The 15,597-nt window shown below is 39.2% G+C and overlaps 2 protein-coding genes across 3 annotated transcripts in view; one reads left to right on the top strand and one right to left on the bottom strand.

Annotated features, from left to right (window-relative positions):
* Nucleotides 1–15,597, top strand: part of arl13b (ADP ribosylation factor like GTPase 13B) — a 31,888-nt gene that overhangs the window by 572 nt on the left and 15,719 nt on the right. Inside the window, 3 exon segments of one of the 2 annotated variants that reach the window (NM_001197155.1) lie at nt 2,096–2,284; nt 3,354–3,424; nt 4,026–4,275. In NM_001197155.1, the coding sequence (NP_001184084.1) occupies nt 2,226–2,284; nt 3,354–3,424; nt 4,026–4,275 (380 nt within the window). In that variant the 5' untranslated portion in view covers nt 2,096–2,225. 2 annotated transcript variants of the gene reach the window in all.
* On the bottom strand, nt 8,059–14,452 carry stx19 (syntaxin 19). Its single transcript, NM_001016670.2, has 2 exons — nt 14,271–14,452; nt 8,059–9,586 (listed from the first exon to the last, which is right to left on the bottom strand). Exon 2 carries the CDS (start codon nt 9,543–9,545, stop codon nt 8,667–8,669), a length of 879 nt encoding a protein of 292 aa, NP_001016670.1. The 5' UTR covers nt 9,546–9,586; nt 14,271–14,452; the 3' UTR covers nt 8,059–8,666.

Raw genomic sequence — 15,597 nt, 5'->3', positions numbered from 1 at the left:
CAGATAAGGGATCTTTCTGTAATTTGGATCTCCATAGCTTAAGTCTGCTAAAAATCATTTAAATATTAAATAAACCCAATAGGGCTGTTTTGCCCCCAATAAGGGGTAATTATATCTTAGTTGGGATCAAGTACAGGTACTCTTTTATTATTACAGAGAAAAGGGAATCATTTAACCATTAAATAAACCCAATAGGGCTGTTCTGCCCCCAATAAGGGGTAATTATATCTTAGTTGGGATCAAGTACAGGTACTGTTTTATTATTACAGAGAAAAGGGAATCATTTAACCATTAAATAAACCCAATAGGCTTGTTCTGCCCCCAATAAGGGGTAATTATATCTTAGTTGGGATCAAGTACAGGTACTGTTTTATTATTACAGAGAAAAGGGAATCATTTAACCATTAAATAAACCCAATAGGCATGTTCTGCCCCCAATAAGGGGTAATTATATCTTAGTTGGGATCAAGTACAGGTACTGTTTTATTATTACAGAGAAAAGGGAATCATTTAACCATTAAATAAACCCAATAGGCTTGTTCTGCCCCCAATAAGGGGTAATTATATCTTAGTTGGGATCAAGTACAGGTACTGTTTTATTATTACAGAGAAAAGGGAATAATTTAACCATTAAATAAACCCAGTAGGGCTGTTCTGCCCCCAATAAGGGGTAATTATATCTTAGTTGGGATCAAGTACACAGTACTGTTTTATTATTACAGAGAAAAAAGCAAATACATTTAAAAAATTAGAATTATTTGCTTATAATGGAGTCTATGGGAGATGGCCTTTCCGTAATTTGGAACTTTCTGGATAACAGGTTGCCGGATAATGGATCCCATACCTGTCCATGCAACCTTTAGTCTCTGCATTCTTGTGCATGGGAGATTCTATTCAGCTTGCTGCCCCTAGACGTTTTTTGAGGAAAGCAACATGGCACTTGATCATGTGATTGTTGCTTTGCAGGCGAGTGCACAGACTGGGACCAGTCAATTACCAATAAGGGCTTTAAATTTTGAGCGATTTGTCAGCAGCGGTTGAAATTTTAGGGGCAGCAAAATGTTTGCTTTTACCCTGTGTGCCTGTGCCATAATGGGGCATTTTATGTTTAAAGAAGTTTGGTAGGATATATATATAATTTATTTTTCATGTGTTCCACCGCATGGGAGCCGCTGCCTGGTATCACATGTAAAAACGCCCGTATGTAAGAGCTCATTGGCTACGGTACCCATAGACAGTTAGCGACTGGGTTTTAGAACATGTAACTCTCAACAGGATCATTGGTGTTATCAAACCAGCAACATTATAGAAACAGAAATCTCAAAATAATACAAATGTTGAACTGATCTCCTACTTACCCCCTTTCCTTATATTTTTATTACTTACCTTTTAATAATGTATGTAAACCATTGAAATGCCTTTTCAATAAAAATTTCAAGTTACAAAAAAAAAGAACATTTAACTCTTGTTCTGCAGCTCTTTAGTTTAAATCTATTTTAAATTTCAGTCTAGAGACAAGAACCAAATGGGAAATAGTTACAAAAATAAATCAATAAAAATGAACCCAAATTAAAAAAAAAAAGACAATTTTGCAAACTAACATTAGTTGCTATATCATGCAAGAGGTTTAATGTATGTTCTGTCTGGACTGATCCATATTATTGTGGTTGGATCACATGGGGCGACTTTCATTCATGTGTTATTGGAGGTTTTGGCCAGTGAGATTTTCCACCTTGTCCCATCAGAATAACCAGTAAAAAAGACAATTATTTTGATACAGTTATCAGTTTGAACAAAATTCAAAAAGTGTTAGAGACTTGAATGGGTCTAACCAGATGGACCCACTAGCCATATGGCTGCAGTTCTACCAGAGAAGTCTGTGGCACGCAAAACCAGCAGGGAAGGGACGGCGGCTATATTTGAATAGAAATACAGCACAAGAATATGGTTGGGAACATAACCGATTCCCGGGGGTGTGTCAGTATCACCTAAGCTTCCTATGGCAACACTGTTAGTAGACCTAACATTTCACTAAAATTCCACCCTGTATTTGTGCTGGATGGGCCCCTTATTTACACTTCATTTCTCCTCACAGACACATTCATTTTCTAGTGATGGTAAAAATTTGTGGAAGTTACGCTGGAGGATTCTTCATGACGTGAGAGATCACTGATCGGTCCCATATCCTGCTCGTGCCCTTCTTTTCCATTGCTCATGCTCCAGGAATGTTCAGTCTGATGGCGAATTGCTGCAACTGGCTAAAGCGCTGGCGGCAACCAGTTAGGTAAGTTCCACCGCTGGCACTGATGAGTGGTTCACGTGTGAAGGGATTTTGCCCAGGGGCTTCAGAACTAGAGGGGCCTCCTCTTACCTGTATTTAGCCATTGTATATTTATTAATGAATGTAGCCATTAATGGTTAATGGTATACTAGGGTTGATTCACTGATAAACCTTACACTCACTCACTTACTTACTTGCCATAACTAACAGCAGGGGGGGTGCCATAACTAACAGCACGGGGGGGGGGGGGGGTGCCATAACTAACAGCATGGGGGGGTGCCATAACTAACAGCACGGGGGGGGGGGGTTCCATAACTAACAGCACGGGGGGGGGGTTCCATAACTAACAGCACGGGGGGGGGGGGTGCCATAACTAACAGCACGGGGGGGGGTGCCATAACTAACAGCACGGGGGGGGGGGGGTGCCATAACTAAAAGCACGGGGGGGAGTGCCATAACTAATACCACATGAGGTGCCATATCTAAAGTCTGGCATTCCTGGGGTACTGAGAGCATAACTACAAAAGTAGTGGGAAAGCTTGGTTATTACTTAGTCATGAAAGTATTTTTAATAGGAAGCAAACCTTTTTTAATATGTTGTAGATGGACCTGTTCTAGACCTGTTTTCAACTGGTCTATTTTTTTTTTTTGTGTTTTGCATTATTAGCCTTCCTGTTCTACCTCATTCTGGTCTGCAACTGAAAGCTTTATCTGGATACAGGGGTAACTGCTAAAATGATAGATCTGCCTTATATACAGTAGTACTACAGTAGTGTTGGGTTTCCAGCATTAAAGGAACTGTCAGCTTGTTATAAACCTCCTGTTAATCTGTATAATCCGCCTATTAGCTATTAGAGATATGTTAGAGGTCACAGTGGGGAAAGATGTTGTGAGTCTTAGGGCCATAGTATGTATATTTACATTTAGTTAACACCTGAAGGGCCTTACCCTCTGTGTATCAGTCAGGGATAGATGGAGATGAGAGTGGACATATTTCATAGGGGGAAAAAATGAATCTAGTGTTTATGCCATATAAATGGATTTAATAAATAAGCTTCTTTTACTTTTACAGAAAAGTGACGTTGGTTATGGTAGGACTTGATAACGCTGGAAAAACAGCAACTGTGAAGGGAATCCAAGGAGGTAATCTTTACCTTAATAGCATGGAAATACTACCTTATACACACAGGATGTATTTATGTTTACTTCCAAATACAAACCTTTTTCTTGTGCATATATGAGATATCCACAGTATTACTTCTGTGCTTTCTCCATAGACTTAACACTACCATCTTGTGGTCATAAATATAGTGCTCTTCCTTTGCAGTCTGGAGAATGCCTCTGGCAAAGCAAGAAGCATGGCAGCTCTCACTAATAAATGTACTTTTAATCTACTATTAAAAGGTGGTGTTCACCTTTAAATTAACTTTTGGTATGTTGGGAAGTGTGCTATTCTGAAACAATTTGCAATTGGTTTTAGTTTTCTATTATTTGTGGTCTTTGAATTATTTAACATGTATATGTTCATCAACTCTCCAGTTAAGAATTTTAGCAGCTATATGGTTGCTAGGGTCATTGCCCTAGCAACCAGTAGTGGTTCCAATGAGAAACTGGAATATGAATAGCACTGGGTTTAAATTTTGAAAGATTGAATGCATAATTTGTATATTTTCAATTCAAAGGATTTTTTGGTCATTGTACTCAAAAAAAAAAAAAATGTCATAATTTGTTGTTTGTTCAACAGAATCTCCAGAAGATGTGGCTCCAACTGTTGGATTTTCAAAGGCCGACATTAAACAGGGGAGATTTGACATCACAATGTTTGATCTCGGTGGTGGAAAGAGAATTCGAGGCATCTGGAAAAACTATTATGCAGAATCCTATGGGGTTGTGTTTGTTATTGATTCCAGCGATGTGGAACGGATGGAGGAAACAAAGGAAACCATAGCAGAGGTTTTGAGGCATCCCAGGATATCAGGGAAACCTGTACTGGTGTAAGTAAAAGACTGGTTCCTAATGTAATTGCTTTTAATGCATTCAAGGGAATAACTATGTTTATAAGCATGGTTCCTACTTTCCCCTTACATAGAGAGGGATAAATATGAATAGCTGGCTTGCTTGGGAACAGAATAACCTTTTCTCACATTTACACTGACTTCCAAAGTAGTAAGAAGCCACATGTGGAATCTTTAGCAGATTGGTATTAGACACTCACTTCACAGCATACAAATTTGCAGAGTCAGACCATTATTGTGTGGAAATTCCAGGTGATCATCATAAAAGTTAATAGAAATGCAATTTGGAGCGATTTGTCTCCCATCTGTAAATCAATTCATTCTGAATGAGCCCTTGTGCCCCCACCCTAAAGGCTCATTTACACAAGACCATTGACTTGCACAAGCTTTTCAGCAGTGTCAGGTAACTGTCAGTTGGGAACTAGTAGGTTGTATTCTAGTTATTTGGATCAAAGTTGTACTCTGTTTGTCTTTGTCTGTAGAGGGAACAGATCACACATAATAGTAATAGAACAGAGATTCCCAACATTTTTTACTTGTGAGCCACATTCAGATGTAAAAAGTATTGTGAGCCACACAAGCGTGAAACAAGTCCTTTGGGGGTGCTGAATAAAAACTGGCATTGGCTATTTGGTAGCCTCATGTGACTGCCCCATGTAGAGGCTCTATTTGGCAGTGCACATGGTCTTTATGCCTCCAGAACTTGCCCCAAGCCAGAAATGTAAAAATGGGTACCTACGGTAAGCCCACAGAAGCGCAACTTCCACGGGGGTGGAGAGCAACATGTCGCTCACGAGCCACTGGTTGGGTATCACTGATATAAAAGTAGATGATAACAGAAAAATTGCACTTTATTCCTTCTTGCTATTAGTAAGTTATTAGTATCAGAATATTTGTTTTCTTGTGCTGCTGGAATTGTATTGTTTTCACCTTGCTTCTATAAAGGTTTCTAGGTCAGCTTTTAGTTTTCATTTTTATCTTAGCTATTGTATTAAATGGGCTGTTCATTCCCATGGTGTCCCCGTAGAATTACAATATCAGAGAAGCCAGCATGAAGGCCTGAACCAGCTATATAATGGGATTCTTCAGGCATTTTGGCAGCTTGAACAGAATCCTACAAATACGCATGCCTTGTGCTAAAACACTTTGTTGGTAGTTACTATGGTGCACTAGCATAGTGTATCATACTATGTATCGTGCCATTGCTCCAAAACTGTGTCACCATAAGCATCTCCCACAGTTTTAGGAGAAAGTTTGGTATCTATCCGCTCCGTAATTAAACCAAAGGGAACTTATTCTGCACAAACACTAGTCACATTGTGTTTCTAAAGGTTGTTGCATTTTTTTTTTTTTTTTTTTAAACCGCCGGAATAAATTTAGAAAAGGGATCCCTTGGAAGTCAAGCCTATGTATGGGGTGAAGGAGGTGAGGCATCTCCTGAAAAACCCTCTCCTCTCCATGATTTTTATGGTGTACTTTTTATTTCTAAATTACATGGTTTACATAGCAAATAATTCACTGTAACATTTAAAATGTTATTCTTGAACCAACAAATGTATTTTTTTAGTTGTAATATTGCTGTGTAGGGGACTCCCATATCTTCACTAATTGCTGTACTTGATGAAAAAAAAATGCAGAGCAGTGCAGCAAGGTTGGCAGGCCCCTTTTAAGGGCTGTGACAGATGGGGAGATTAGTCATCGTGCGACAAATCTCCCCGAAATGCCATCCCACTAACTAGAATGTAAATCGCCAGTGGGATGGCATAAGTGGCACCGAAATCACCGAAATTTCCTCTCAAGGCAACTTCCGTGACTTTGGCAAATCGCAGCGCTGTGTATGCCATCCCACCAGCAATTTTACATTTTAGCCGGTGGGATGGCATTTTCAGGAGATTAGTCGCCCGCGACAAGGGAGTTTTGTAGCGCAGCAACTAATCTCCCCGTCTGTCACGGCCCTTACATGTGATCTCAAAGAAAAGGACCTAAAAAGTGTGAGATGGTGCCCTCAAATCCCTCTGTGCTACTGTGCATTTTCTGAACCTGAGATCAATGAAGTTATGCATGTTCCCTGTGGTGCGGTTCGGGAGGGACCCTTGGGTTATAACATACTTTTGCTGTTTTTTAAAATGGCAGTGTTTCAATATGGAATTATTGAATGGCACAGTTAGACAAATATATTTTTTTATGAAAAGACTTTATTTATATTAAAGGGGAACTCTGGCTTCTGAAGAGATTTGTTAAAAATCCCCACACAACACACACAACCATGAATATACCATAATCACAGTAATCTGTTCCTTCAAAAATTATGAATAAATATCATTTTTATATGCTGAAATCCAGCTGCAAAACAGGTCTCTTCTTCCTGCATCATTTGAAATCCTGGCAGGCGATTAAAACATTGATGTTGTAACAACTACTCCACAGCTTGCAGACAGCATGCAGGAACTACATAACCCACAATGCATTGCACTGTGATGTTCCTTTCCTTATTGATATCATGTATGCAGGGCATTGTGGGATTTGGAGGATGCAGGCTGAAGGCAGACAAGGACAATTGACTGTTACATCTCAAATTAGTAGCCAGATCAGCAGGAGAACAGGGGCCAGGCTTAGGTAAAGGGGGACAACTGGGGTTTCAATAGGACTAGTGTATTACATCCTATTAGCTGTGCTTTGTTATTCACCAGTAATAGAAACCCATAGAGAAACCCAGTTATTCACACACATTCATTGTGTATTAAACATAATAAATATAGCATAACAGTATAACATAAATACAACAGTGCCTTCTTGCATGCATCACAGTATGATCTATTAGTGCCCCGCAGGGTAGCAGGAAAACCGAGTACAGAAATGTCCAGACTTAACCCTTTACAGTTTCTACAACAAAGGTTTGACCTATTTTAAAATATGCTGTTGATTTAAAGTTTTTAATATGTTACAGAATGGCCTCATCTTAGGAACTTTGCAATTGGTCTTCATTATTTATTTTTTTAAGATTTTTAATTATTTGCCTTTCTCTTTTACATCTTTCCAGCTTTCAAATGGGGGTCATTGGAAGCTAAAAAAACTATTGCTTTATGAGCTTACATTGGGACTTTTTATTCCTTAGTTTCTCTTCAGAGCCCTTCCTGTTCATATTCCAGTGTCTCATTCAAACCACTGCCTGATTGCTAAGGTAAACAAGACCGTAGCAACCAGAGTGAACAAATCCTTAAATCTTAGTAGCCATTTTCTTGCAATTGAAGTGTTTTTATACACAATGATTCCTGTTTGCAGCAATGCAAAGTATTTTGAGGCACTTTTTCATCCACGGGAGAACGATTACCTGTGGGCAACCAAGCACCCCATGGGCAACCACTCTTTCCCACTGTCTGGTGAGTTAGGGTGGCTTTACACAGTAGTCGATCTCGCCAGGTGTATGGCCACCTTTAGTGCAGACTCAGACCAACTTGCACAGGAAGGGTTCTTTGCGCACAGATCAAACAATATGTCAATTAATCAAAGCTAATTATTGGTCACTAAGTGGGAACTGGTCTAGGCCAAATATTCACCATGTATAAGGCTTTGAGATTTAAGGGATGTCTTGTATAAACCTTTTATTGTCAAAAGAGAATAACATATTTGGGATAAGCAGTAAGACAACTCCCACTCTTAATTAGCTTTTTAAGTGCAAACAATGCACAGAAGGGTTTAGGCTGTTTGTCCAAACTTTACAGTCAAAAGGAAATGTAAATTGCGCCCAAGGGTGCAAGTAGATTTTTTTTTTTTTCTTATGGGAACTGAAGACCCATAAACATGGTGCATCCGGAGCCTCTTAGCTGTTCCTTTGCAAAACATTCCTCTTGGTATTTTTAGTAATTTAGTTTACAGGAAGTCCATTTTAAAACCATCCTAGAGATCTGGAGAATACAGCTCTATTTCAGTAATCTTTTGACAGGGGCATGCTGCAGGCTTGGAAGCCAAAACAATAAAGAACTGAAATTAATTTGGCCTCTATACTACCGGAAGAGCTGCCTTTTGCATTAGATCTTGTTCGCAATCATTTCTACTTATACCCCCTCAACCCTAGACAATGCCATTCCTGTTATAGCATGTTCTGGCCTGTTTTTTTAGGAATGAAAAGTGTAAACAGTTTATCCAGATGAATTGCATACGAGAATTTTTCATTGCAGTCACAAATTCCTTTGTGCCATAAGTTGCTTTCACAGTTAATGGGAGAACTTGGCAAGCAAATGTCCATCCATTCATGATAATTCCCAGACACTCTACGAAAACCAAATAGACTCCCAGTAGCCAGTATGTCTGCTGAATTGCTCCAGGTGGCTTCCCTTTCATAAATTCCCTTATATAATTCCCTTTATAACCTATTTACAGCAAGGGAAGCAACAGCAACAAAGTGCCCTGCAAGGGTTTTTCCTTTTGTATTTCACTGCCAGTTTGAACTTTTCTGTTGTCTGCTGAACGTAGTTTTCTGTGTTTTGCGTGGAAACTTCAATATTATTTATCATCTCCCCTTGTTCTTCCACTAAAAGAGAAATCTGGAGGAAAATGTCTTTTAAATCCTTCATCTGATTTTCTAAGCTTACAAGCTCTTTGTGCCTCTGCTCGATTTCGGTCAACTGCGACCTGGTGATTTTGACTTCTGTGAGCAAGTTCTCATTGAATACGTCCCATTTTCCTTGCTCCATCATTTTGTTTACTTCCTCCTCAGAGACCTCTTTCCCAGCAACCTCTAACTGTCTTATGATGAAGGTTTTACATTTGGACTGTTTAGCGGCAATGGTGTCATTGTACTGTAGCATGATGTTCTGGAACTTTCTGAACAGAGCCGAGTGCTGACCCTTGATTATCCTGACGACTCCTGATGTTGGGCCTTGCTCTGCTTCCACTTTTTTAGCAACCTGGGATAAAGAATCCAGACGTTTTTTAATGTTCTCTGCTTGGACTCTGATAACCTTAGTAATATTGTCCTCCCTCTTCATAACACTAAATCTTCGCATGTTCGATACTAGGACCTTTTGCTCCTGCCCAAACTTGGTCACAGAGTCGGAAAGTTCAGCAATGTCATTTTTCAGTTTTTGAATTTCATGTAAATAACTGTCAAGGACTGGCTCTCTTTCAAAAATGACAGCTTGTTGCTGTAGCTCATCTGGTTCCTTTTGACCCTCTGAAGGGGATTCCGTCTCCTTGCTCATCTGCAGTTCTTTGGCTTTCTGCAAAAACTCCTCAAGGCGATCCTTCATGTTGGCACTTTATAAGGCAGGAGAATATTTTCTACAAATACCTAGAGAAGGAATGAAAGACAAATTAACAAGGTGCACATGTTGTATGTTATACAGGTATGGGATCCATTATGCAGAAAGCTCCAAATTATGGGAAGGCCATTTCCTATAGACTCAATTTTAATCAAATAATTCACAATTTTAAAATTGATATCCTTTTTCTCTATAATAAACAGTTCCTTGTACTTGATCCCAACTAAGATATGATTATATATCTTATATATATGATATTTAGTAGACTTAAAGTGATACTGACACGAAAGAACTATTTTTCAAAATATGAATATACATAAAAAGCTACCTATAGGTTGTGTTGATGGTTTTTCACTGAAAGGTTTGGTTTTGTAAGTAATGTTTACTTGAAGTTCCTAAGCCTGACTGTTTTGCCAACCTGACTGTCCCTTCCCAACCTGTCAGTTATAGCTTCTAATGCTAACAGACAAATATGTCCGCCTCCTCATAGAGGAACACAGGGCATCAGACAGGTAATGTAAACGCATCAGGCAAATATTTTTATGGCTAAATTATAAAGTTTTTGCAAAGACAATGTTATGATAGATGTAAAAAAAGATTTACTTTCTGGTGTCAGTATCTCTTTAAGGTATGGGGATCCAAATTATGGAAAGATCTGGAAAAACACAGGTCCTGAGCATTCTGGATAACGGGTCCCAAATCTGTACATCTAATAAACAATTACATAAAAGAGGGCATTGCAGACCTAGGGGTCCTCTGCTGTTGTGAACATGAGTGGGGAAAAAACAGTAAAAAGCAAGTTAGTATATGTGTAATTTGAGAAACACTGGCTACTTTTTCCATCAATCAAGTGCCGTACGTTGCCAAAAAACATTGTCATTGGGAAGTGGTTCCATTCCATGCAAGGCACTGGTGTTCTATCTCAGCAGTTGCCTTGCTATTAATGAATTAATACAAAAACCTTTTAGAGGTCATTAACCACATTCTACCCATATTTCTGCCCTGAAATACATAGTATAATATCTAGATATACTGAAGTCTACACTGCTTATGTGCATTTTATTCTAAAGGAATAAGTCTTTACAATATTTTGGGGCGCTATTTAGACTGATACTGGTGGATCTGAGTCATTGGACCTGAAGGAAAATTTATTTTGGTTGGCTAAAAGGAAATTAAAAGGAGCCATAACTTTGTCACTGCTTTTCACTTTCAATTGTTCTGGTGCTTTGGATGGTAGCCCCAAACAAACATAACCATACACAGTTGGCCCCTCGTATGGTATCAGTCTGTTCGGCCCATGGGCTGATCGGCTGCAGGCGTCTGCCTGTGTAAGGCAACCTTTAGCTCAAGCTAGAAGTGGTTAGTAGAGGTAGCGCTGTACTTATCCATTGTAACTTTGCAAGCTCACAGTACTTGCAGATATCTCCCATTAACATGCTAAAGCAGCTTTCTAGATAATGAATGTGTTGTGCACACAATAAGCTATACTCTTACACTTTATTGTCTTCATGTTGGAATGCTCAGGAAGGACACACCCTAGCCCGGGGGTGTGCAAAAGGGAGATTGTGATCAACCAGGTTTTCAGTTGTTGATTAGATCTCAAGCATAGCATTGTCTATAGACTATTCAGTTAGGTCACTCTCCTGGTATAAGCTGGCCATACACACACCGATTTTATCGTACGAAACCTTGTTTTGTGCAATATTCGGTGTGTGTATTACCGCAAAAGGCTGTGGATATCGGTCATCTCGTCAATCAGGAGGGTTAAAAGTCGCCGTTGCAGGCGCCTGAGCAAATCTACATTCAGGACTGGATCGACAGGTGAAGGTAGAATTCCTATTGTTTCTACCTCCATATCTGACGATTCAGCCCTGAACATCAGTGGGGGGAAACGATTGATGGTCACAGGAAAGATCGTTATTGCTACGTGTATGACCTTTACTGAAAAAATAGGTGGTATTAAACTTAGCAATATGCGTTTACAGAATTCATAAAAAAATAAAAGTAAAACCCAGATTGGTGAAGTGTGGTCACCATTGCCCAAACCTATAGGCAAGTTATTCATAAATGTGTTAGGGTTTTCATTACATGTAATTAACATGCAAAATGTTTTGCTTGGGAAGTAGACTTCTTTTGCTTTTTTGCTATGAGCTAGCAGCAGTTTCCCAACTGGTTAAAGAGAGCAGTCACTTGTTATCAGAGTTTCTTGGAAAATGCACCAAAGTGCATTTGAAGGGCATGTGATTACACTCATACTGCTGCACAGGGGTTTTTGGATGTTTTATTGGAGTATTAAAGGCCAAAAAAAAACCATGTTCCCACTACAGTGAAGTAAAATTATTTTCTAGCAGTCCCCATGGTGTAACTGTGCATAGGGAGAGCAATTGTGGATAACGGTGCTCCTCTCCTTATCTTCTTTGGCATGTGTTTTTCAGGGTTGGGACTAATTCCTGAGCTGACGCATAAGGGTCAGAGCTAGAAGATGGCCTTTTAAAAAAAAAAAAAAAAAAATGTAGTTTTGTGACCTTGCATCTATCTTTTACATAGGATAGCCATTACTGAGAAAATGCTGTTTGTGCCAAGCCCCGGAAAAGCAGGGCCATATTTTCCATATAGGTAACCGAGGGCTGTGCCTAGGGTGGGAGCTACTGAGGGGAAGGCCCTTGGGTGCCTATAAGATGGTCCCTGTAGCTCCCCATTCCCTTTTTTTTTTACTGATTCACAACACATGCTCTGGGCCATTGACAATATACATTATAAAACAGAATATAAAACAATACACAGTACAAGTAATCTATAGTAATTCAGAATCTCATTACAGGGCAACCTAGAAACCAGTACAATTAGCATCAGTATTTAAAGGGGATGTTCATCTTTAAGTTAACTTTTAGTATACTATAGAATAACCTTTCAATTAGTCTTCAATTTTTATTTGTTATAGTTTCTTAATTATATGCCTTTGTCTTTAACTTTTTTTCCAAATTCCAAACGGGGTCACTGACCTCAGCAGCCAAAAATGTATTACTCTGTGAGGCAACGTTGTTATTGTTACTTCTAATTACTTATGTTTCTGTTCTGGTACTTGTCTATTCATCTTCCGCTTTCTCACTACCTGGTTGCTAGGATAAATTAACACTATGTATAAAACACAGCATTTCTACTTATATTGGTTTTTAGGGTTTAGTTCCCCTTTTAATAGAGATGGGACACCTGCAGTGCAAGGGAACAGCTTTCAAGTTTGGGATTCTGGGATAGTAGGTTTGATTCGGATATATAGATTAATACAGGTATAGGACCCGTTATCCAGAATGCTCGGGACCAAGGGTTTTCCGGATAAGGGGTCTTTCCGTAATTTGGATCGCCATACCTTAAGTCTACTAAAGAATTAATAAAACATTAATTAAACCCTATGGGACTGTTCTGCCCCCAATAAGGATTATTTATATTTTAGTTGGATCAGTTACAAGGTACTGTTTTATTATTACAGAGAAAAAGGAAATCAGTTTTAAAATTCTGATTTATTTGATTAAAATGGAGTCTATGGGAGACGGGCATTCTGTAATTTGGAGCTTTCTGGATAATGGGTTTCCGGATAAGGGATCCCATACCTGTATATCTATAGATCATATATAGATATATATATAGATCACGGAAATAACATTATGGATCTAACCAAAGCAGCTTGCAGTGTGAAAAACTGAGCCACTTTTATCTGAACTTGGTTTAAGTGACCCATAAATTAGTGTAGAAGGTTTATACACTCAATCCTATATAGTCAGCAATGAAACTGTAATACAAGAAAGGGTAACTTTAGGGTAAAAGGGCACTTTAGTGAAAGCTTTTGCCCAAGGGGTTCTGTAGATAATCCAGCCTCTGGGCTCCTTTACTCAGTGCCAGTTCTGCGCTATATTTAAAGGCTGCAGCAGGGTGGCTGAAATGTTCTTAATTACCTAACCTTGTTATGAGCCAAGGGGTGCCATACAAGTATTGTCCAGAAAGGTGGGTTCTACACGTCTGCCTTTTGTTGTGATAAAACTGTAACCAGCATTAATAAAAGCCTTTGGGTGCTGGTAATATGGTGGCTGTTTTAGTTAGACAAAGGCTGCTGGGAACCAGACTGGATGTTCCAGAAGGGGTCAGGGGGCTTCAGTTGAGCTCAAGGGCTCACACATATTACAGTATATCATGGTCAGTTTTATCAGGAAGCATTTAACCAGCCTGTATGTATAGAGTGTAAAAATGCACGCAGAGAACATGAAAACTCGGCACCCCCAGCTCCTCAAGGGAGGAGTGTTACCCACATACTCATTGTTATTCCTAGAGAAAAGGTGTGTTAATTTGACTATAAACACTCCGATGTTAAACTCCATTCGCTTATTGTGGGGAGGTTGCTGGGATTTGTAGTTTAATCTATGTGCATTCTGTTTATTTGCCATGGAGCAATATTGTTGTAGGAAACAAGGCATTACTTAGAGTTGTGCTACTCATACAGTTCACACAGAAATTGCTTATAATAAAACACAACCTGTCCTGTCTACCTAGCTGTGCCTAGTAAACCTAACTAACACCATTTTAATTGGCTTGCACCAGCAACTGAGAGGTAACTATAGCAATGTTGAGTTTATATTGGTCAGTTTAACCAACAGGTTGGGTAAATGCTCTACAGACTAATGAACTAATGAATGTTGGAGGCATAGACTCCGCACAACTTACCTTGCCAGTGTCAGTCTTGTTCTTTTTGGACCAATGGGGTAGTGTCGGTCCATACAGGGCTGTTGGTACAGGCTGGGATTTATCATATGGCCATTGTGGTTCAGCAGTCCCCTCTGCAGTCCTCCCTTCATTGCTCTGTATTCAGATCCAACAGAAGGCAAAATGCTCAGAGAGAGCACGCGTTGCACTCTTGTGTAAACTGGAAGGAATCTGGTTCTGCCTGTTATAAGGCAATGCCTTTTGCTTAGAGGCGGATCTACAGTATGTAAATTGACTATCAAAGAATGCACCGAAGTCTTAAAGCTACAGTAACACACAATGCAAATAGTCCTTGTTTCAAGTTAATTGTTATGGGATATTTCCCAAGGTTAGTTACAAGCTATATATCCCAGGCAGCATTAGCCTGTAATCTAACCAGCCACATTATATGTATATGTATATATGTATATATGTATATATGTATCATTTTATTTTTTTTGGGTGGGGGGGAGCAGTTTCCTGATGCAGAAAACTTGTGAAACTGTTTAAAGGGACAGTACTAATGAATATGCCATTTTGACACCGTCCCCTGGAAAATGTAAAATCAAGGTTCTACTGTATAGAGTTCCTGTTGTTATAACGAGGAGAGAGGTCAGACACATGATTAACTTAAAGGAAAAGTTCAGTGTAAAAATGAAACTGGGTAAAATGGATAGACATCCATGGAGTGAGCGGATATCTAACATAATAGCCAGAACACTACTTCCTCCTTTACAGCTCTCTAACCACTTAATCAGTGACTAAGGGGGGGCCGCATGGGACCAAACATTTCAGTTACTTTGTGAGCACCCAGATCAGATTTAAAGGCAAACTAACTGAACGGTTGTGTCCCATATGGGCTATGTGTCCCCTATATGCTAACAACTTAGGGAGCTGTAAAGGAGGAAGTAGTGTTCTGGCTATTATGTTAGACATCTGGCCACTCCAGCCTTTATAGATTACATTTTTGCCTAATTAACTATATTAATAATGTTTTTTATTTTGCACAGTCTGTCTATTTTAACCAGTTTCATTTTTACACTGAACTGTTTCTTTAAGAATGGATTATTTTGCGCAGTCTATTGTACGTAGTTTCATTTTTACACTGAATTGCTCCTTTAATGGTAAATATACCTGCATCTGTCCCACCTGGGTGCATCTTGTAATGGCCAAGAACGTGAGGTAAGTGACCACCAGCGGCCCTGGTCAGTTATATCTTCCTTTTTTTAGCTCATACTGCATATAATTGGTACAAACATTGGTGAATTAATGTCTCCTCATGATCTGCCGAGTGCCCTTCTGCTTGATT

Source organism: Xenopus tropicalis, chromosome 2 (genome assembly GCF_000004195.4).
Source record: "Xenopus tropicalis strain Nigerian chromosome 2, UCB_Xtro_10.0, whole genome shotgun sequence".
Classification (NCBI taxonomy): Eukaryota; Metazoa; Chordata; class Amphibia; order Anura; family Pipidae; genus Xenopus; species Xenopus tropicalis.
This window is presented reverse-complemented; position numbering and strand designations above follow the sequence as displayed.